The 22,565-nt window shown below is 40.5% G+C and overlaps 1 protein-coding gene and 1 pseudogene across 5 annotated transcripts in view; one reads left to right on the top strand and one right to left on the bottom strand.

Annotated features, from left to right (window-relative positions):
- Helz (helicase with zinc finger) overlaps positions 1–22,565 on the bottom strand; it is a 167,127-nt gene that overhangs the window by 94,605 nt on the left and 49,957 nt on the right. For all 5 annotated transcript variants that reach the window (XM_085695975.2, XM_085695973.2, XM_048446061.3 and 2 more), the window contains 5 exons: positions 9,694–9,818; positions 7,750–7,806; positions 3,686–3,737; positions 2,536–2,611; positions 41–239 (listed from right to left, as the gene is read on the bottom strand). In XM_085695975.2, the coding sequence (XP_085552101.2) occupies positions 41–239; positions 2,536–2,611; positions 3,686–3,737; positions 7,750–7,806; positions 9,694–9,818 (509 nt within the window). The remainder of the gene's footprint in view (positions 1–40; positions 240–2,535; positions 2,612–3,685; positions 3,738–7,749; positions 7,807–9,693; positions 9,819–22,565) is intronic.
- On the top strand, positions 17,026–22,355 carry LOC125407808 (elongin-C pseudogene; annotated as a pseudogene).

Below are 22,565 nucleotides of genomic sequence, written 5' to 3' on the forward strand. Positions count from 1 at the left end.
ACTGTCCAGTGCAAGAGCAACAGGAGTAGTTAGTTCTTACCACTTTCTCAGGAGACAGTGAGCTCATCCACTTTTCAATCAAAGTTTCCATGTAGCTGCCTGAGAGCTGTTTATTCTCATTTTGCTGCTTCAGTTTTATTAACCGTGAGGCGTATCTTTTCTGCCACTCTGCTAATTCTTCCTGGGAATGTGCTGAAGTACACTGGGCACCATATCTACAAATTCCTTGCTCTAAAAACCTAAGAGGAATGAGAAAGACTGTTTTATATACGTTCAACCTTTTTTTTTTGGGGGGGGGGGTCTTTCAAGAGAGGGTTTCTTTGCATAGCCCTGGCTGCCCTGAAACTCACTTTTTTCTGATCTCAGGCTGTCTTCGAATTTAGAGATTTACCTGCCTCTGCCTCCCAAGTGTTGGGATTAAAAGTGTATGCCAACACTGCCCAGCTTGTTCAACCATTTAAGGATAACTTCTACCATTTGCCCTCTGCCTCCTCAGTAGTACCAAGAGAAAGATCTTTTGAGAGACCAAATTTATCACTGTTAAGTCCAATGAAGGAAGAAGAGGGTGGCAGATGAACATTCATGACAGTCAGAGTATCAACCCCCACATCAATACACCCTGACTTCATGCTCAAGAACACAGCAATCTTTTTATTTTTATTTATTTTTTTTTTGGGGGGGGGGGGTTGAGACAGGATTTCTTTGCATGTCTTTGGTACCTGTCCTGGAACTCGATCTGTAGACCAGGCTGGCCTTGAACAGAAATCCACCTGTCTCCGCCTCCCAAGATTGAAGGCATGCACCACCACTGCCCGGCTCATTAATTTTTTTAAAAGATGTATTTATTTATTTATTATGTATAAAGTGTTCAGCCTGAGTGTATGCCTGCACACCAGGAGAGAGGGCTCCAGATCTCATTACAGATGGGTGTGAGCCACCATATGGTTGCTGGGAATTGAACTCAGGACCTCTAGAAGAACAGCCAGTGCTCTTAATCTCTGAGCCATCTCTTCAGACCACTGATCATTAACTTTTTAAAAATAATTTAAAATGCCCTGTAAAACTATGTAAAGTTTAATCTTATATCAGTAAAAATATTTAAAAATTGATGAAAAAAATCCTCTGAGAAAAAAATTAAAGTACATTTAACAAAACAAACACAAGACAGAGGCTTTGCATGGACAACTTTAAGCTGGAAAACACACTCTAGAGACAGAAATAAATGGAGCGCAGCATAAGCCCTGCATGGCTCATCTCACTGGTGCCTCCAAATCGTCAGAAGTGAGGCTGAATGAACCTAGACTGCTGCTGCTGTTGATTAAATCCTCGTCTGCTGCAGAAAATAAGTGCAGAACTTGTGCTTGCCTTGTACGCATAGAGTGTGTTTTCATGTTGCAAAATCTGTCTTTCTGTATGCTCCTAAGCTATTTCACTGCTCAGTGCTGGCTGCTCTTCCAGAAGACCCAGTCTCAACTCCCAGCCCCCACATGGCAGCTCACAACTTTCTGTAACTCCTGTCCAAGGGGAGAATCCAACACTATCTTCAGGCCTCTGTAGGAAACAGGCACATACGTGGTACATAGACATATATGCAGACCAAAGACTCATACACATAACAATAAATTTAAAAAAAAATCCCCAGGGGTAGGGTGGAAACTGGATGGAATGTAAAAGGAAATAAAAATAAATTAAAACTAAAAAAAAAAAAATTCCAAAAAAAAAAACAACAAAAAAAAATGGGGTTCTATTCTCATCTAGACTCTAATTCTCAGGGTTCTTTTTCAAAAGCTCATGTTGTCTCCCCACTGGCTTGGTACCACAAGGACTTGCAATGTTTACTAGTTCAGCCCTTTATTTCCACGACACAATTGAGCCCTCATCTTGACTGTGTCTCACTACAGCACATATCAGACTCCTCTCAATATGCCAGTCAGTCTAGAGCAGCAAGGTCTATGCAAAGCCCTACCAGCCACACATTCCTATGAAAGGAACTGAAGAGCTCGCCTTTAAAATGGGACTTTAGTTTACTTTCTACATTTTTAGGAATAATTATTAGTAATGAGTTACATCATTAATTCTGAAAGCCGTTTATATACAAAGTACTCATAAATTCCATATATAAGAATTACATGACTATTTTTTCAGAAAATTATGAAAATAAATGAGTATGACTGATACTGTGCTCTCTTTCAGTTTATAGGAACTAATTTCAACTCCACTTACCACATCTAAGTAAATTCCACACTAACAACAGCCTGCAATTAAGTTCAGCCAGCATGAAAGCTTTCTGAACAAAGTCTAAACAAGCGGTATTCACACAATTGTGGTTTATATTAAAATCTCATGGATTTGGGGTTGACCTGTGCAGCCTCTGTTTCAAACAGGAAACAAATCATTTCCTTAATCACTATATTTTTTCTTTCTTCACATATTATCCTCTTTGAATTTAAATTACTACCTTCAAAAAGTGAAGGAAAATTATCTCTCCTTTCAAAAGAGACAGGTAATTTGTTTCTAAAATATTTTTTACATTACCTTTTACACAAAGTATATTCCTCGCTGCTTGTGATTCCCCTGGGTGGCGGCCGAAAATGCCAACCGTTACAAGACCCTAGGGAGTAATCAGGACATAATCGTGTCATGTGAGACTACCTCGTCATTCCAATATCTTAATGTCCAAGAATCACATCCCTCCACACGTACCATCCCACATGATATAAAACAGGCATGACAAAGGTGCCCCTACCAATCAACTAATCTAGCCAATTGGCTCTGTGAAATAGCATGTTGTAGAGGGCACTAAACAGCAGCTAAATCAAGTTGGTGTCACTGGCTCTCATCTGATAGGGGTGGCCTTCCTCCAGGGCAACCTCTTCTCTGAGAACTCAGGGGAGAGGCTGGTTGCATTTCTATTAGAAACTCCTTCAGGAATGCAAACTGACTGCCCAGGAAATTCTTGTGAACAAACCCTACCACTGCACAAGGAGGGAGAAGCCCTAAGGCCTGTTTGGGCCATATCACTGCAGAACATGGTATAACAGAAACGAAGCTCAGTTAAGCAAATATAGAAGCTAAGTATACACATTTCTGAATACAAATGACTTTCATTGATTTAGATAAAGTTTCAAATAAGCCAAGGAAAATAGGTTTAGGAGAGAAAGGCTAAGCAGCCGTTTTCTAGTCTTACAAGTTCTGTCCCCCAACCTCCCCTCAAGGTACAAGAAGGTTATTCTACCAGGCTTAAAAGTTGTGCTTCATGCATTACTAGCTGGGTGACTTGGGGAAACTACTAAACCTCAATAAATACTCATTTTCACACTGACTACAGAGATGAAGACAAACCCCGAGAAGTCAGTGTGTATTTTATGAAAGCCACTTTGGCCCAGAGCAGGCACTGCAGGACAAGCTGCGCCAGAGGGCAGAACGATGCACAGCTGCAGGAAAGCGCTCAGAAGTCAAGGCAGGAGCATCAGAAGATCAAGGCCAGCCTCAGCTGCAACCTATAAAAAGGTTCCAGAGAGAAATTTGTTTTCATCTCTACCTACTTTTAAATATTTACATCCTTTCCTACATCTCTAACTACAGAGACTATCCTCAGTAATTGTCCTCCCACAGATTCTTCTTGAATTAAAAGGCAAGGGCCACAGTAAGAGTTACCAGAAGCCATGACAAATTTAGCACTTACCTTCATCTAAGTCTTCCACATGACATCCAGAGAGAACACTACTTGTAGCTGTCTGCAATTTTCAAATGAAAGAGATATAAGAGAAATAAGAAATACTGACTAATGCTAGTTTAAATTTGGGCATTTTCAATGTTGAAAATAAAAGAAGAGAGGACTGGAGACAGGGCCCCACTGTAAAAAGAACTCGCTGTTCTTACAGAGGACCAGGAGGAGACTTCCAGGACCCACATGGCAGCTCACAATCCAGGAGATCTAATGCCCTCTTCTGGTGTAGACACATACATGCAGGCAAAACACCCATATACATAAAATAAAAATAAAGCAAATATTTAAGTATTATTAAGATTATTTGTTCTTTTGACGACCAATTTCTTGAGTTCTTTGTATATGGGGTACAAACATAAACACAGAACTCCCAACAGAGAAATCTAAAATGGCTGAAAGACACTTAAAGAAATGTTCAACATCCTTAGTCATCAGAGAAATGCAAATCAAAATAACTGTGAGATTCCATCTTACACCTGTAAGAATGGCCAAGATCAAAAACACTGATGACAACTTATGCTGGAGAGGTTGTGGGGAAAAGGGAACATTTCTGCATTGCTGGTGGGAGTGTAAACTAGTACAACCACTTTGGATGTCAGTATGACGATTTCTCAGAAAATTAGGAAACAACCTTTCTCAAGACCCAGCAATACCACTTTTGGGTATATACCCAAAGGATGCTCAATTGTGCCACAAGGACATGCGCTCAACTATGTTCATGGCAGCACTATTTGTAATAGTCAGAACCTAGAAGCAACCTAAATGCCCCTCAACTGAAGAATGGATAAAGAAAATGTGGAACATTTACACAATGGAGTACTTATTCAGCGCTTTAAAAAAAAAAAAAAAAGATAACATCTTAAAATTTGTGGGCAAATGGATGGATCTAGAAAACATCATATTGAGTGAAGTAACCCAGACCCAGAAAGACAAATATCATATGTACTCACTCGTAAATGGCTTTTAGACATAAAGCAAAGAAAAACCAGCCTACAATTCACAATCCCAGAGAACCTAGACAACAAAGAGGACCCTAAGAAAGACATACATGGATCTAATCCTCATGAGAAGTAGAAGGGGACCATGGGAGAGATAGAAGGGGAGGGGAGAATAAGGAACGGGAGTGGAGAAAAATATATAGCCCAATAAAAACAATTTTAAAAAAATAATAATCCACCAAGTCCAACTAGAGAATTCTAATAGAAACCACTCTGGAGACAAAAATTGTGTATTACATCAAGTTCTGTCACCCCATTTGGTCTCTGCTAATTTTATGAAATGCATATAATTGACTTTTACTTTATGAAATAAATTGTTTTGGGAAAAATTCTATAAACATGTGAAAAAACAATAATAATAGGGCTGGAGAGATGGCTCAGTGGTTAAGAGTACTGGCTGCTCTTTCAGAGGTCCTGAGTTCAACTCCTAGCAACCACATGGTGGCTCACAGCCATCTATAATGAGATCTGGTGCCCTCTTCTGGCCTGCAGGCATACACACAGACAGAATATTGTATACATAATAAATAAATAAATCTTTAATAATAATAATAATAATAAGGAAAATCTATTTGGAAGTTTTCCATAACATTTTGTAGAAAGTAACATTTTATACTTGTTTTATTTCACTATAAAAGTATGAAAATAAAGGACTTGCCAGATACTGTCCCTGCAGTGGATAAGCACCCTACGACCTGAAGAAAAGTCTACATTCTGAACCCACTGAGCAGGCAGATTTAGTGCAGCACCATCTCTGCTGGGTCACACTATGGTGTGAAGGCTGGTCACCAACAACATGCAGCTGCCCTTCTGCTTTCCCAACAGCCCCCTCCAGAGTAGCTCTCACATGGTGAACACTTCCAACACAGTATATGCAAAACCAAATTCATCAACTTTATTCCAAATCTAAGCCTCTATAGAACGTGTCTCAAGGAAAAGGTGTCTTCCCCTAAAGACAGCCACACACTGAAATCTTTCTGGTTTTAGACAATTTTTATTACATTTTCTACATTTTGTGTGCATATAAGTGTATGGATATGCACGGCACACCAAGACTGTGGAGGTCAGAGCAAAATTTCCAAGAGTCAATCTCTCCCTCCACTACATGAGCCCCAGGAATTGACTTCAGAGGACAACAAGCCACTTGCCGGCCTCAGGCTGAAATCTTAAAAGTCATCCTGAACTCTGCTGTCCTGAGCAAGTCTAGAACACCTCTCCTGTCTGTCTGAATGTCCTATAATCTCCTCCCAACTGCCATTGTCCTGTCATTTGTCTTATTTCTCCCTGCCCCAGCTGACTATTTGCCAGTACCACTCATATCAAATCCCCTCTGGACATTCACCCATCTGCCCCGGCTCTAACACTCCTGCCTCCAAGGTTCCCTTGCAATACTAACCCCTACTCTTCCTGTTAGTGTTGACCATTGCACTAACTAACTGAAGCCTGCCCTGGGTGCTTCTCCAAGCGGCCCACCGTGTTTCCTGCTAGGCACACTTGCCGGGCACACCTTCAACATTCAAAAGGAGGAAACTTAATGTTAAGACGAAACTTGGAATGTCTTATACCACAGAAAGGATAGTGGCAATGCTGATTGGCTATATCTGAAACAACACCATCACTGCCATCATTGCCATGTGATCGACAAATTGAACTTTGCAGATCAAAATCACCATAGTTTCAACAAGAAGTGACTGTCATTATCAAGCTACTAAGGAGTGCTTTTTAAAAAGATAACCCAGTTTTTGATAAAAAATGGATAGAATAAAAATATATAAAAACAAATAATCCAGGACGAATTACTTATACTACAAGCATCCCATGCTTCACCAAAGATCACTTAAAACTCCATGATATTGTGCTTTATAACTGAAAGAAATAATCAAAACTTAAAATTTCCTGGGAGCTGAAGAGATGGCTCAACAGTTAAGAGCACTGATTGCTCTTGCAGAGGACCTGGGTTTAATTCCCAACACCCACATGGCAGCTAACAACTTTCTGTAACTCCAAGATCGGACACTCTCGAGCCAGGCAGTGGTGGCGCACGCCTTTAATCCCAGCACTCGGGAGGCAGAGGCAGGCGGATCTCTGTGAGTTCCAGGTTAGCCTGGTCTTCAAAAGCTAGCTCCAGGACAGGCTCCAAAGCTACAGAGAAACCCTGTCTCAAAAAACAAAAAACAAAGAAACACACAAACCAAAAAGATCAGAGACTCTCACAAAGACATACATGCAGATAAAACACCAATGCACATGAAGTTTTGTTTTTTAAAAAAAAAAAATTTTAATTAGCCAAGTACCAAATGGAAACATTTGGGGGCCTGAGATAGCAAATAAGAACAACAGGGATGGGAGCCAGAGAGATGACTCGTATATGGAGAGCTTGTGTTACAAATGTGAAGAGTTCAGATTCCCACAACTGACGTGAAAGTCAGAGAAATGGTGACACCCACAATCCCAGCACTCAGGAGGCAGATACAAGGGACCCAAGGACAGCTGGAGAGTTTGTATGTGTGAGAGACCCAGCCTCAACAAATAGACAATAATTGAGGAAGGCATCTTACCATCAACCTTAGGCCTCCACATGCATCCATGTGTGGCCCACACATGAGTGAGTACACATACACAACAACCATACACATATACATATACAAAAATGAAGAGGAAGAGGAGGGAGGAGGAGGGGGAGGAGGAGAGAGGAAGGGGAGGAGAAAGAGGAGGGAGGAACAGGAGGAGGGGAAGGAAGTGGAGGGGGAGGAGGAAGAAGAAGAGGAAGAGGAATAAGAGGAGGAAGAAGAAGAGGAAGAGGAAGAAGAAGAAATTATAGTCAGAACAGAAGACCCAGAATGCAGAGGAGACCTGAGAAGCCATGTTCTGAGATCTGAGGGTGGGACTCAACCCAGTTTCACAGAAGGTCCCCTTGTCACCTTGTATCTTAACTGACACCAACACAATATTCCAAATGCTAACACAGAATGCTCACTGACTTCACTGAGTATAAGAGAAGGGTCCCGGCAATGGACTCACCTCTGTCTCCATAAGAAGCGTCTTCAGTCTTGTCAAATCTTTCGTTACCATCCCATTCTGGAAGGGTGAGATGAAGACAGAAAATCATCAGTGCATAGTTCTTTAGTCTCACAACTCGGCTCGACCCGTCTGTGCTCAATACCGCTCACTCCCTTCCCTTCCTCACACTGCTACTCTGCCATAAGAAGCTGCAAGAAGCTGGGAAAAGGAAAGAGGCCTAATGGGAAGAAAGACTCAGCTGCTGCTCCTGCTAAGAACAAACACTACATGCATGCTCTCATCTGATGCACAACTGTAAAATAAGCACAGCCCTCGGGAGGCAGGGGCAGGCAGATCTCTATGAGTTTGAGGCCAGGCTGAGTTCAGGTCAGCCAAAGGTATATAATGAGACTCTGCTTCAAAAACTAATCTTTTTAATCATTAAAATGCTTGCCAATATCAGTGGAGAACAAAACATGAGAAAAGCAAACCTAAAACTAGTCCTCCCCTCTCCCTTGGTGATAATAGGCTTGTCTGTATCTAAGAAATGCTGAACGCAGCGGTTAGCCAGCATCACAGAAACCAGGGAGTCAAAACAGTGCCTAAAGATGGCTCATACATTTGGTAATTTTTGAAAGTCAAATTTCAGAAAATTTGAAAATTAGAAACAAATTATTTTTTATTTGTTTTAAATTAAAAAACCCCAACAAATGCAAAGTAAAATAATTATAGAAAAAGACCTTTTAAGGGTATGCACCCCTGTAACTGCTGTACTTGAAAGATCAGGGAAAAATCCCAGACCTGAGGCCAGTCTGAGCTACACATACAGAGAGACCATGTCTCAAACACATTTTTCTCTTGCTAGGAGTGGCAACCAGAAACCATAATCCCAGCACTCAGAAGAGTAAGGCAGAAGTTTGTCTCAAGGCCCAGGTCCCGCCTCAGAAGAAGAAATAAATACATCCTGACAGGACTGGGATCTAAACAGCAGCACCACTTTGCTGGGTTCACATTTGTGAACCTGGTGAAATCATAGACATCACCAAATGAAAGAAGTCATTCACTGCACAGTAATTCCTTAAAAGCTCACTAAAGCAGTAATATTATATTTCACAACACAATAAATATTTTTCTAATTTTTGTATTTTCACCATCTATGCCCTTGATTTTCAAAATCCCTATCAACTTGAAGCACAATTGTCAAATTCACACTGCCTGGTAATTATAGGATTTCTTCTTTCTCTGTTTTCATTTTGATGCCTGAAAAATACCAAGGAACTTGAAGAAGTTCTTTCTTTCAAATTCCTATAAATTATCAACTCTATGAAGTTACAAAAAGTAGCCCTTCCATTATAACAAAAAACTAGAAAATTTATGTATTTAAAAACTTACCTTCGAAATGCGAAGAATCAACAAAAGTTATAATTTTTAAAAAACTTAAATTCAAGTCTAAATAAAACTAGACAGTTTCCATAAAGTAAATAAGGATATTAACTTACACATACCCATTTGGAATGAAACCCATTAGTATGTACATTGACCTTCAAAAAAAGAACTTTTTAATTCTAATTTTTTTTTTTTAAATTTTGGTTTTTTGAGACATGGTCTCACAGTACCCTGGATGGCCTAGAACTCAGACATCTGCTTGCCTCTGCTTCTTGAGTGCTGGGATTAAGGGTGTGCTCCACCACTGCCTGGCTGATTTTAATTGTTAAAATCTTCTAATTATCATATAACTTAGAATCCATTAAAAGTACCTGTGCTTTTTATATACACGATCAGAAATGGCAAGGGTCCAATGATTGAATATCAGGTCATTTTAAAAAACTGAGCATTTTGGAATTGTCATGAACTTTGACATCTAACAAAACTATACTAAACCTACACTATGTTCCTCATACTATACTGAGGAGTCAAACATGACCCAACACTAGCAAGCATTCAAACCGGCGCTCATCAACGTACCAGAGACTCTCCTGACAGTGACTTGGCAAGGATGGAGGACACAAGCTGGAGCTTCCCTTTCAGCTGCATGCAGCACAGCACTGCCCGGAAGGCACCCTCTCCCTTGGCCAGTCCTTCCCCCAGTACTGCCAAGGAAGAAACACATCATTAGCCGCCACAGGACACTCAGACCCAATTTCCTTCCTTACAAAGGTAAGACATCCTAAGACTCACTCCAAACAGAAGAACAAAGCATGTCTTTCTAAGACATGCATGCAAGGACAAGAAGGAGCACGACAAAGAACAGATGAACCCTACTACAACTTCCAGCATCCAAACCAAGGAAACACCCTCGAAAGCTGTCCAGTGCACAGCTGGGTGAGAACGTCAGCTTCTGCGGCCAGCAGAACTACATCAGTCCTGAATTGTGTACTTCAAGACCGCAAGGAGAGAGATCTTGAACACCCGCACCCAGACGAGACAAATGTTTCACATGATATGCCAGTTACCCTGATCACTACAGACTATATACATGCCTCAAAATACCACTCACACCTAGGTGAGATAATTAACTGTCAGTTAAACAGAAAGAAAACAAGTAGTTGACATTTTTTAAAAAGACTCTAATAGAGAATGATGGTGCACACCTTCAGCCCCAGTTAAGAAAGAGGCTGAGGCAGGAGGATAACTGAAGCTACTTGGTTCCAGTCAAGGAAATACAGACCATGTTGGAGAAAAGTGCTTGCTATGTAATAATTCCGATGACCTGAAATCAGTCCTTGGACCCCTTAGTAGAAGGAGAGAACCAACCTGAATTAGTTTCCCTATGGCCTCATGTGTGCTGCAACACATGGGCACACATACACTTTATATGCACAACAATATTTTTAAAATTAAGTTCTTTCTCAAAAATATCATTAGTATATCAAGTTAAATGAGGGCTTTTAAAACTGGAGATTTATTAGTTGACCAGATCCTGTGCCATTAAACTGTTTAAGAGAAACTGCAAAATTCAGGCTGATGTGTAGCTCAATTAATTAGAGTGCTTGGCTAGCATACATGAAGTTCAATGCTCAGCACTGCACACAACAGGGAGCATGTACCTCTAACCCTAACACTAAGGAGATGGGAAGGGAAGCAGGAGGATCAGGAGTTCAAGGTTATCTTCACCTACATAGTCAGTTTGAGGTTAAAGAGAGGAAGGATGAGAGAGGCAAAAAGAGACAAAAAAGGAAGAAAGGAAGGAGAGAGAAATCTCAATATTGGATATTTCTATGCAATTAAAAATTAGTCTTTTAAAGCCAGGCAGTGGTGGCTCACACCTTTAATCCCAGCACTTGGGAGACAGAGGCAGTGGATCTCTGTGAGTTCAAGGACAGCCTGGTAACAGAGCGAGTTCCAGGACAGCCAGGGCTACACAGAGAAACCGTGTCTTATAAAATTAAAAAAGAAGGAAAGATAGAGGGAGGGAGGGAGGGAGGGAGGGAGGGAGGGAGGGAGGGAGGGAGGGAGGGAGGGAGGGAGGAAGAGAAATAGCCTTTAGCGACTGGAGAGATGGCACAGCAATTAAGACCACCTATTGCTCTTGCAGAAGACCTGGGTTCACTTCCCAGTACCCACAAGATGGCTAATAACCATCTGTAACTCCAGCTCCAGGGGAATCTAACACCTTCTTCTGACCTTCTCAAGCATTAGGTATGTATGTATGTACATGATGCAGAGATACATGAAGGTAAAACACTCATCTGCATAAACAGTAAAATATGTAAGTCAGTTTTTAAAAAGCATTAAAAATTAGTCTTTATCAGGCATCTGTAATAGCACACACCTTTAATTCCAGCAGAGGCAGAAACAGGAAAATCTTTGAAGCCAGCCTGATCTACACAGTGAAAACTCTCTAAACAAAGGAAAAAATGAGCCTTCATCAAAATTAGTAAGATTAACTAAGATCCAATTATCCAACCTAAACTATTCACAAGACTTTGTAGATTAATACAATTACAAGTGCCACAAAAATCTGTATTACTTTGCATGAAAGTGATCTTCTACAAGAGAATATTTAGGAACTGAACTTAGGTGTAAACCATTTCCAAATTAGTATCCCTTTATAAGAAGGACTAGCTGTACTGTGTAGAAGCTGGGCCTGTACAGGACGGTTTATTTTGGCTGTGCTGACTGTACCCTCTCACTGTATTATTATTATATTTTCATCACACAATTAACATTATAACACTAGTAAAATCCTACATAAAGGCTTACCATGATCTCATCAGTTAAACAGTGTTCACTTACTGTTCATGCTTTCACCCAACTGCTATTACTATCTACATATTTTATATGGAACAATCCGCATAAACATGACAGTTAATGTTGCACTTTTCCCTCTTAGCAAATTCAACACTGTCCATGTTAATATTTTTACTTATCAAATTAATGAAGAGGTAATATTCTATTAAATAAATACATCCATTTATTTAGCTACCCCTTTGGTCCAGAAAGACTTCCACTTTTATTTTTTAAAGTAACACTATAGCTGAGTGTGGTGGTGCATTCTTATAACTCCACCATTCTAGAGGCAGAGACAGGTAGAACTCTGTGAGTTCAAAGACAGTTTGGGCTACAGAGCAAGCTCCAGACAGCCAGAGCTACACAGTGAGGAAAAACAAACAACAAAAAAACTAGTTAAAGGCCCAGGAGGTGTGCTTAGCACCATGTCTGATGCATGAGTTTAATCCAGGGACTCACATGATGCAAGAAGAAACCAACTCCTACAAATTGTCCTCTGACCTCCCATACATATGCCATAGTGAACATATGATATGCCAAAGGTGCACATGCACACAAGCGCAAGTGCAAGCAAACACACACAATTTTTAAATGTATTTAATTTAAAAAAAGAAACTAGTTAAAAGCTGAAAGCTTGATGTAAGATGTAGCTCAGTTGGCACAGTGCTCACCTAGCATGCACAAAGCCCTGGGTTCAATCCCTACTGCACACATCCCTGCAATCCTAGCAGGAGACAGGTGGAAGAAAGAGTATCAGAAGTTAAAGTCATAATAAACCTGAGGCTTTAAGTCAAAATTAAAGATGGGTAAAAATTTTCAAAGCTGGAAAATGTCTGAGGGAGGGAGAGGAGGTCCCTGATGTAGGAAGTGAGAAAGCTTAGTAACACCTCAACTTCAGATGACTCCATCCTTTCTAAAGATTACTAAAGCACAGGCCATCGAGGTGGCAGAGTGGGGAAGGAGTTTGCTTCCAAGAGAAACCCTGAGTTTCAATCTCCAGAACCCACATGAAGAAGGGCAGAACTCAATCCTATAGGTTGTCCTCTGACCTCCACATGTGCACATGCACACATAAAATATGCAAATGTAAAAATAAATCATATTTTTGTCTGTTTTTCAAGATAGGGTTTCTCTGTGTAATAGCTCTGGCTGTCCTAGAACTTGCTTTGTAGACCAGACTGGCCTCAAACTCACAGAGATTCGCCTGCCTCTGCCTCCTGAGAGCTGGGATTAAAGGCGTGCGCCACCATCACTCAACCAAACAGATTTCTAAAATGGTAAATCACAAAATAGTTTAGGAGGCTGAAGTGCTGCCGAGCGGGCACCTACCATGGATATATGAGCTTGTACAAATTTCCCAAATTTTACTTCCTAAGATTCATCATTTGCACCAGTGTTTGAATATTTCAGAATTTGTCAAAATCATGTTTCCTTTCTTTCATTTTTTCAGGCAAGTAGCTTATAGCTGTTTTCCAATTGTTTATCTTAAAGCCAATTTAGCTTAAGTCTCACAGGGTCTATATGAAGAAGCAGAGCAACAAGAAAAAGTGAATACTAAAGATCATTCTTGACTTCATGTCATCTAACAAAATTACATAGCAATGCTGCCAATCAGGTCTCTTACTATCTTCGCTCTCTTGATAAAACCTGAAAGAAATCTGAGTGTGGCAGCATGTTATTAAATTTATCTCAACTGTAATAATTGAACTTGAAAATGAAAATGACATTCAAAATATAATCTTTAGCAATTGTAAAGTTAAAACTCTCTTCCACAGCTCTGCAGGTCTGTGAGTCCAGGGTACTCTCTGCAGCACCGTCTGAACACAGCAATGAGCGGAGGAGCCTGCACACCCACTTCAGCCACCCAAGCACCTACTACTCCCTTCTTCCTTAACTCTGGATTGTTTTCCAGCAGTTTGGGATAAACTTGATGCTCCGGGCTGGAAACAGTCATACTAAAGGACTAGCCATGTCCTTGTCAACAATGGCCAGGTTAGGGAGAGCCTTCGGCTATTCACAAAGACATGATTCCCTTTCAAGAATTATCTGCAATGAGCAAAGTCATCTTAAGTTTCAAGTATAACAAAAGTTAAGCTTTTTTTTTTAACAACAGGACAATATTAAGTAATTTCTTTCACCAAAACCTTAACTTCCATAGTCTTTTATTAAGGAACTTGGCATAATGAAAGCACTGTCCTAAAACTTTTTTATTTAAAAAAAAACAACAAAAACCTAGAACCTGGAGAGATGGATCAGTGGTTAATCATAATCACACTGGCTATTTTTCCAGAAGACCTGCGTTCAATTCCCAGAACTCTTATGGCAGCTCACGACTGTCTGTAACAATAGTTACAGGGGATCTCCCTCACACAGACATGCATACAAGTAAACACCAATCAATACACAAAATAATAAAATAAAAATATCAAAAGTTAAATTAATAAAATAATCTGCTATTAGAATCAAAACTCCAAGGACTGAATGAAAAATTAAAAGAAATTCTCAGGAAGGAAAGATGGGTCAGGTGGGAAAGGCCCTTGCTGTGTGTGCCTAATCACTGGCGCTTGATGTCTGGGACCCACATAGGTGGAGGGAGGAACGACTCCACAAAGCTGTTCAATGACTTAAACACACACTGTAGTACACGCCTACACATATACATCCTGCAAACATACAATAATAATCCTTTCAATTCTAAGCCCAGCATAAAGCTGAGGCAGGAGAACTGCTATTATCTTGAGGCCAGTCTTGTCTCAGTAAGTACCAGTCAAGCTACAAGACAAGACTATGTCCCAAAAATACTAAACCAATGTAAAGGAAGGAAGAAAGGAAGAAAGGAAGAAGAAAAAAACAACTCTTGGCTCTCTTCTCAGAACTGGCAAGCTGGCTCAGCAGGTAAACATACTAGTCACCCAGCCTGATCAACTGTTTTATGTCCTGAAACCATATTGTAAAAGGGGAAAGTCAATTCCTGCATATTGAGACCTGTCTCAGATAAATAAGGTAAGATGCAACTTAAACATTGGCACTAATTCTTTCAGTACACCTCAACTGCCTCATTATACACAATTAGGAAATAATTCTACACAGTAAAAAAAAACTGACAACAAAATAAAACATAAATACAAACCCAAATCCTGATCTCCAAAACTCTACAAAAGGCTCTGATGCCATGAACACACTTGAATAAATGTTTTACTTTAGGCACTGTTAAAACGATAAGTGTGTGTGCATGAGGCAGGAAAAGAATCCATTGCTCAGTGTCTTCAACTTCCTCTTCATTAAAGAGCCCGAACTCCCAGAGAGCCATCACCATATGGCCACAGAGAAGCTGTCACTGTTGGTGTCCAGTCACCAAATGAAGATACTTTCTCTGAAGAAACGGTGAGTTTAAACTACGTTTGTCTATCCTGAGACTCCCTCCGCTCTTTCTCAGTTTCAGCATCTTGAGATCTCTGTTGCAAGCCCCCAAGGGAAATTCTGACTGTAGAAGAAGCAAGCCTTTCCAAGTGTTCAGGCACTTGTCTGTCTCAGTGGTTAACTCGCTCACTTTTATTGTTCTAGTGACAGGTTTGCTGAGGAAGCCTGCAGACACAGCCTCCTCTGTCTGCCCTATGGGAGAAAGCTCTGTTTCAGGGACTAATAGGCTCTTTCCCTTGTCACTGTGCACAAGATTTACTGAGATTTCACAAGGAAAGCTATTCTCTGTCTTAATCTCCTCCTGTGTACAAACACCAGGTCTGAGTACAGAGCCCAGAGTAGAGAACTAACCCAACATGCACCAGGCCCTGGGCTTAATCCTCAGTGACATACACAGTAACTATGAAATTAGCACTAACAAGTATCCAGCCAACTCTAACATGAGATTTCTTCTAAAATATCACTCGTAACTGAGCATGGTGGAATGCTGTAATCACATCTACATTGGAAGCTAAAGCAGGAGAATTTCAAGTTCAAGGCCTTCCTTGGCAAAACTGCAAGTTAAATGCCAGACATTGTCTCTAGAAATAAGACTGAAAACTCATGTATAGCTACATGTATAGCTACAGTTGCTTACTTAGTAACTGCCCTGAGTAGAGTCAGTACAAACATGAGCTCATAGTACCACTGAGTTCATATGAATACAAAATGTATTTCTACACACACATCTACACACACTAAGCGACAACATATCAGTCCTCAATTTTAAACATTAAACTTTCACTTATCTTAGCGACAGTCCCCCAGCTTGGAGAGATCTCATGAGTAAAAACAGACAGAAGCATGTGATCAAAATGGACTCTCTGAACGTGGCTGGCAATGAAGGCTGTCTGAGAAGCGAAGGACAATGGCACTGAGTTTTTATTCTACTGCATGGACTGACTTTGTGGGAGCCTTGTTTGTTTGGATGCTCACCTTTATAGACCTGTATGGAGGGGGGAGAACCTTGGACTTCCCACGGAGCAGGGAACCCTGACTGCTCTTAAGACTAGAGAGGGAGCGGGAGAGGGAGTTGGGGGAGTGGGGGGAAAATGGGAGGAAGGAAAGAGGTGGAAATTTTTTAAAAATAAATTAATAAATAAATAAATAAAAACAGACATTTCAGGCCAAACATCCCACAATTGTGTTTACACAACATTTGCAAGATGACACACGACTGAGATGAGGAGGGACTTGTGGTTGGCAGAAGTCAGGAATGGTGGGGAGGGTGATCATGGGGACAGGACAAGTGAGGTCTGTGCTGAGGTGGTTTGTGGTGTAGCTCCATGAATCAATGCATGACAAATGGCACACCCTACACACACTATTACTGGTTTTGATATTGAACTGTAATGATGGAAGTCAAAACCATGAGCAAAAGTATATGAAGCATCATGGGACCTCTCCTAGCAACTTCGTTTCAACCTATACTTGTTTCAAAATAGAGAGATTTAAATCCTAAATTCCTATTGAAGAAAAAAAGTCTTTATGTCTAGAAAATGTCTTTTATAAAAGACGGCTGGAGAAGTAGCTCAGAAGGTGAGAGCATGTGCTGTGAAAGCAAGAGGATCTGAGTTTGAATCCCCAGCAACCACATAAAAACCAGGCATGGCCACACATCCCGGTAACCCTGTGGCTGAGGATGAAGAAAGACAAATTCCAGTAAGTAGCTCAGCAGCTGGCCAGACCAGCCAAACACCAAGCTTTGGTTCAGGGAGATGGTTCAGTGGTTAGGAATACTTGCTCTTGGATGAGCACTTTAGTCCCAGCACTCAGAAGGCAGAGACAGGCAGATCTCTGTGAGTTCGATGCCAGCTGAGTGAAAAAAGAGAATTCCAAAACAGCCAGGGCTGTTACACAGAGAAACCCTATCTCAAAAAACCTAGAATCTCTCAGGATGTAGCTCTCAGCTACCTCTCCAGTATCATTTCTGCCTGTCTGCTGCCAGGCTTCTCACCATGATAACGAACTACACCTCTGAAACTGTAGGCAAGCCCACAATTAAATGCTTTCTTTTATAAGAGGTGCTTTGGTTACGGTGTCTTTTTCCCAGCATTAGAACAGTGTCCAAGACATACATAATTGAAGATAACAAAGAAATATTTTTTAAAAAAATTAGAGCCTCTGGCTTTTTAATTCTAAAATTAAAGAACTGCTTCTCTTTCTCTATGTTCTTTTTCTGGTTGTTAAGTCTGTAAAATCCTGAAGTATAGACACAAACAGATGTGGATTCAGACAGCAGCATGGCTTCCCATCATAAAGTCTCACATCAAAGCTACAGTCCTGCTTACAACTGGCCCTGGGCCTTAAACAAGCTGATCCATCACACACAGCCTACTTCCACAGCTATAAAACTGAGAAGACAACATGATTAAACAAAACAATGTGTTTCAGAGGGCTTGACCTGAGATACTGTAATTAAACACTATTATCCTACTAACTATTTTCCCAACAAAGCCTTTTAATTACCATAAAAACTACAGATTCTCCTTGACGTACTATGTAGTCGATCCTGATAAACTCAGTGCGAGTGAGAACGCAAACCAGAAGTGCTTTTAGCTTTTTCCAACCTGGCGAGTGGCCCTTGCTTCTGTGAATAGTCCCTCACACACATGCCTGCAGTCCCTAACACCTAGGTCAGCCAAGAGAGGAAAAAAAGGCATGAAAGTGGGAGGAGACTAAGTCAGTAAGATAAAAAGAACCCTCTGAAGCAAGAGGGAGACAGTGAAACAGAGAGAATGATGTGTGTGAAGGTGTCATAATGAAACCCATCACTATGTGTAATTAATATATGCTAGACACACTTTTTTTTTGAAGTACATTTAAAGGCTAGAGAGATGGCTCAGTGCAAAGCACCTGCCTGCAGCTGTAGTTCCAAGGGTCTGACACCCTTTCAGGCTCAACAGGCACCTGCACTCACCAGACGCACATGCACACATGTGTACACGAACACACACATACAATTAAGAATAAAATGACTACTTTAAGTGCCTTAAAGGGATGAGAAAAAGAACTCAACTACAGAATGTTTGCCTGACACAAGGCACTGGGTTTGACGGACTACACCACCACAACCAAAAACTAAAGTACCAATCTTTCCAAATATCCCAGATAGCAGCACTCTCAACTAAAACACTTGCTGCAGAGGACTGCTTGTTTGGCCTCATGATTCTGGGAAAACTGGGAGGTGTAACTAACTGCTGCTATCCTGCATGATAAGAGTATCAGACCACACAGCAGTAGCCCTGGAAAAGATAAAAAAACCAAAGCACAGCTTCTACCAGATACTTACTGCTTTTACACCATCATTAAGTCAAAACACCATAATGGGGTCATTTTAAGTCCAGGACTGTGTATCTATATTTAATCAAAATTCTTGAAAATAAAGGTCATCAAAGATGTCAACAGCTCCCCCAGAAAAAAACATGCAAGGCTCATTTCATCACCTTTCAATTTCTTGGGTCATAGGCCAGTCACTTAACGGGGTTGCTGGTTACAGCATCACTTGCCTCACAGGCCAAGCATCACTGACATGAACTTGCAATGGTGATTGCTTAGCTTGACAAAATTCTTGGCTAGGACTTCAGAACTGTACAACCTGACGATGTTTCTAATAATCAAGCTTCATCTAAAATATTATTAGTTCATTCAATTTGTTAGTACAGAAAGTCCTAAGGGTCCAGCAAGATGGCTCAGTGGGTAAAAGCACTTGATGCAAAGTCTGGAGACCTGAACTCCATCCCTAAAACTCTCACGGTAGAAGGAGAATCAACCCTAATAAGTTGTCCTCCGACAGCCCCTACCACACACAGTAGCATCTATATAACTACATGTGTATGCGGGCAAGCACGCGCATGCACACACACAAGCACACACACACACACACACACGAATTTAATAAACATTCTAAGTTTCCCATATAATAAAAATTTCAAAGCACTAGAATCATTTCATGAAAAGTGCTCCTATCCTGTTTATATTCAAATAACTGATCTAACCACATCACTTAACCAGTGGTCACTGGCTTCATGGCCTTAGTCCAGCAGTACACTGAGATGGATCTAAAAGTCATGACCTCTAGTCTTTGCACTTTCCTACAAAATTATATTACGAGCAACCAAGTAAATCAGATTATGGCCAGGGTCTCAGATAGTATTTTAAAAAAACACTGCTAATTTTGTCAGATTAAACAAATATTGTGGTTATGCAGTGATGGCCTTTGTGTTTTAGAGATACACACATAGTTATCTCACTGTCTATAATTACTTTAAACTATTTCAAAATACAGGGCCAGTAAGATGGCTGGTTAAACAGGTGAAGGTACTTGCAGCTGAGCCTGATAACTTGAGTTCAATCCCCACATCCCATATGACAGACAGAAAGAAATAAATATAATAAGAATTATTTCAGAAGAGAGCACTATGTACTTCCTCCAAATGCAAGTTACTAAAGACTGTGTATCCATCCCACCAGGAAACCATTCTGAAGTTCCTGTGGGATCAAAATACAATTTTGTAGAACCTACGGACAGAGAGGAGAAAACCCAAGGTAATTGTAAAGGCCCTGACACCTTTTATGTCAAATTAATATCTTCGGATGGTCATTAATCAACTCTAAAAAGAGAACATGTGCAGACATCAGCAATAAAGGTTATGCTAAGTGGGCCAGGTCAGTTTGCAGAGAATAAAATGAATGAGGCCAATTTTAGAGAGATCCTTTCACATATGCTATGGGAAGTATGCATGTATTTTACCTACAAGATCCACTACACTAACAACTTCAGAGATTACCAAATTCCCAATTGCTCCTGAAATTGCACTAAAACTGTTGATGGCTGCAAACTTCCTAGATTGTGTGTGTGTGTGTGTGTGTGTATGCTGTTAATTTTATATATAACTATAATGAGCTGTTAGATAAACACATACATACACAACACACACACACACACTCACACCTGAATTATTTAAGAAGGGCCGGGCATGGTGGTGGGTCACACTTAATCCCAGCACTTGGATCTCTGTGAGTTCCAGGCCAGTCTGGTCTGCATAGGGAATTCTAGGCCAGTCAGAGAATGTATCAAAAATAGATAGATAGATAGATAGATAGATAGATAGATAGATAGATAGATAGATAGACAGACAGACAGACAGACAGACAGGCAGGCAGACAGACAGGCAGATAGATATAGATAGGTAGATAAATAGATGCTTTTAGATTTGGTGATATTCTGTGATGTTTCAAGACAGTAGGAATTAAATTTGAAGGTCACTGTCACATGTTGGTTGCAGTAACTGTTGGCAATGGTAATCAATACAATGTAATGTATCAAATTCAAAGTACTTTGGCTAATTATTCATTTTTAAAATCACACACACACACACACACACACACACACAAGTTATCAAAATACAAACTGGTCCACCAATAGAAGAATGAGCATCACACTATGTAAAAGGCAAACAGAAAGGCATTGATAAAAGGCACTTCAGATGGAGCTCTCCAGGCCTAGCCTCAGAGCATCTTGGTGTAACTATACAGGGTAACAGGTTTACAGAAACCCAGCAAGAAATTCCTCCTGCTTATTAGTTACTTGACTGTCTAGCCATACTTACTTATCATACACAACAATAACATTACTGAGAATCGGATATATATAGTCAGGATTCCACAGTCAGCACTTAGGAGGCAGAGGCAGACGGATCCTTGTGAGTTCAAGGCCAGCCTGGTCTACAAGAGCTAGTTCTAGGACAGGCTCCAAAGTTACAGAAAAACCCTGTCTCAGGTAAAAAAACAAAACAGAAACAAAACAAAAAAGAAACATAGAATTCCACAGTACATGTGTAATCTTAGCCAATATTTTCTAATGTCTATAAAATTACAACTTTGTAAAGGTGTTTTTATACAAATTTTACAAATAGGGACTAGAAAGATGGCTCAGTGGGTAAGGTATTTGCTACACAAGCATGAGGACCTGAGTTTAGATCCCCAACACACATGTGAAAGCTGGGCACAGCAGTGCTTATCTGTAACCCCAATGCTAGGGAGACAGGGAAGTGCAGGCAGGTGGATTTAGGGGACCTGTTGGCCACCAGCCTTGCCAATCAATGAGTTCCATGTTTAATAAAACACCATGTCCCCAAAAGAAGAAAAGCTGGAGAAAAACAGAGAAGACATTGAACGTCAACCTCCTGCCTCCATGATCATGCTCACACAAAAAGACTACTTATGCACATACAAAAAGACCACTTCCAACATTCGGTGGAGGTGCAAGCCTTTAATTCCAGTGCTCAGGAGGCAGAGGCAGGCAGATCTCTGAGGTCAAGGCCAGCCTGGTCTGCAAAGAGAATTCCAGGACAACCAGGGCTACACAGAGAAACCCTGTCTCAGAGGGAAAAAAACAAAACAAAAGGGCCACTTCCAAGTTTTCATGTCACCTAAAAAGTGTAGAGAACACAGAGACTATAATTAATGAAGCCCTTCCTCCTTGAAAGCCAACCTCTTCTCACTTTACACACAGCATTGCAGTCAACAACAGTGTGGACAATTTTCTCCTTCATTGTACTATTTTCGTGGGACAGGGTCCCAGAAATGAAATCAGAGGATCAAAGGTCAGGACGAATCTCAACCTGCACTCTATCTGCCTATTGACACCAAAGTACACACACATCATGTGTCATGCCAACTTCACCAACGGTTAAACTTTTATTAATTAACAAAAGTTTTTAATCTGGGCTTTGTTTGCCTGTTTGTTTGGAGAAAGAGTCTCACTATGTAGCTCTGGCTAGCCTAAAACTCAGAGGCCTGCCTCTGCCTCCTGAGTGCTGGGGCTAAAGGTGTGAACCACTACACCTGGCTATTGAATTTATCTCTTTTAACAGAAAAATGAAAATCCCCCTCGCCAACGTTTACTTTTCCATGACTTCCCACAAGTCATGTAATCTTCTGGGGCCTTTGCACATTTCTCAAATGGGAAGACTGTATTTTAACTTCCCAAGAACTCAGAAAAAACAAAATTAAATATTTGGAACTATTTCTTACACATGAGATGGGTGGGGAAAGTTTTAAAACTGCTGGGTTTTGGCATGGTGAAAATACAGGAAATATTTGCACATATTGCAGAGGGTAAGTACATTTCAAACTATAAGCTG

Source organism: Myodes glareolus, chromosome 9 (genome assembly GCF_982192425.1).
Source record: "Myodes glareolus chromosome 9, mMyoGla1.1, whole genome shotgun sequence".
Classification (NCBI taxonomy): Eukaryota; Metazoa; Chordata; class Mammalia; order Rodentia; family Cricetidae; genus Myodes; species Myodes glareolus.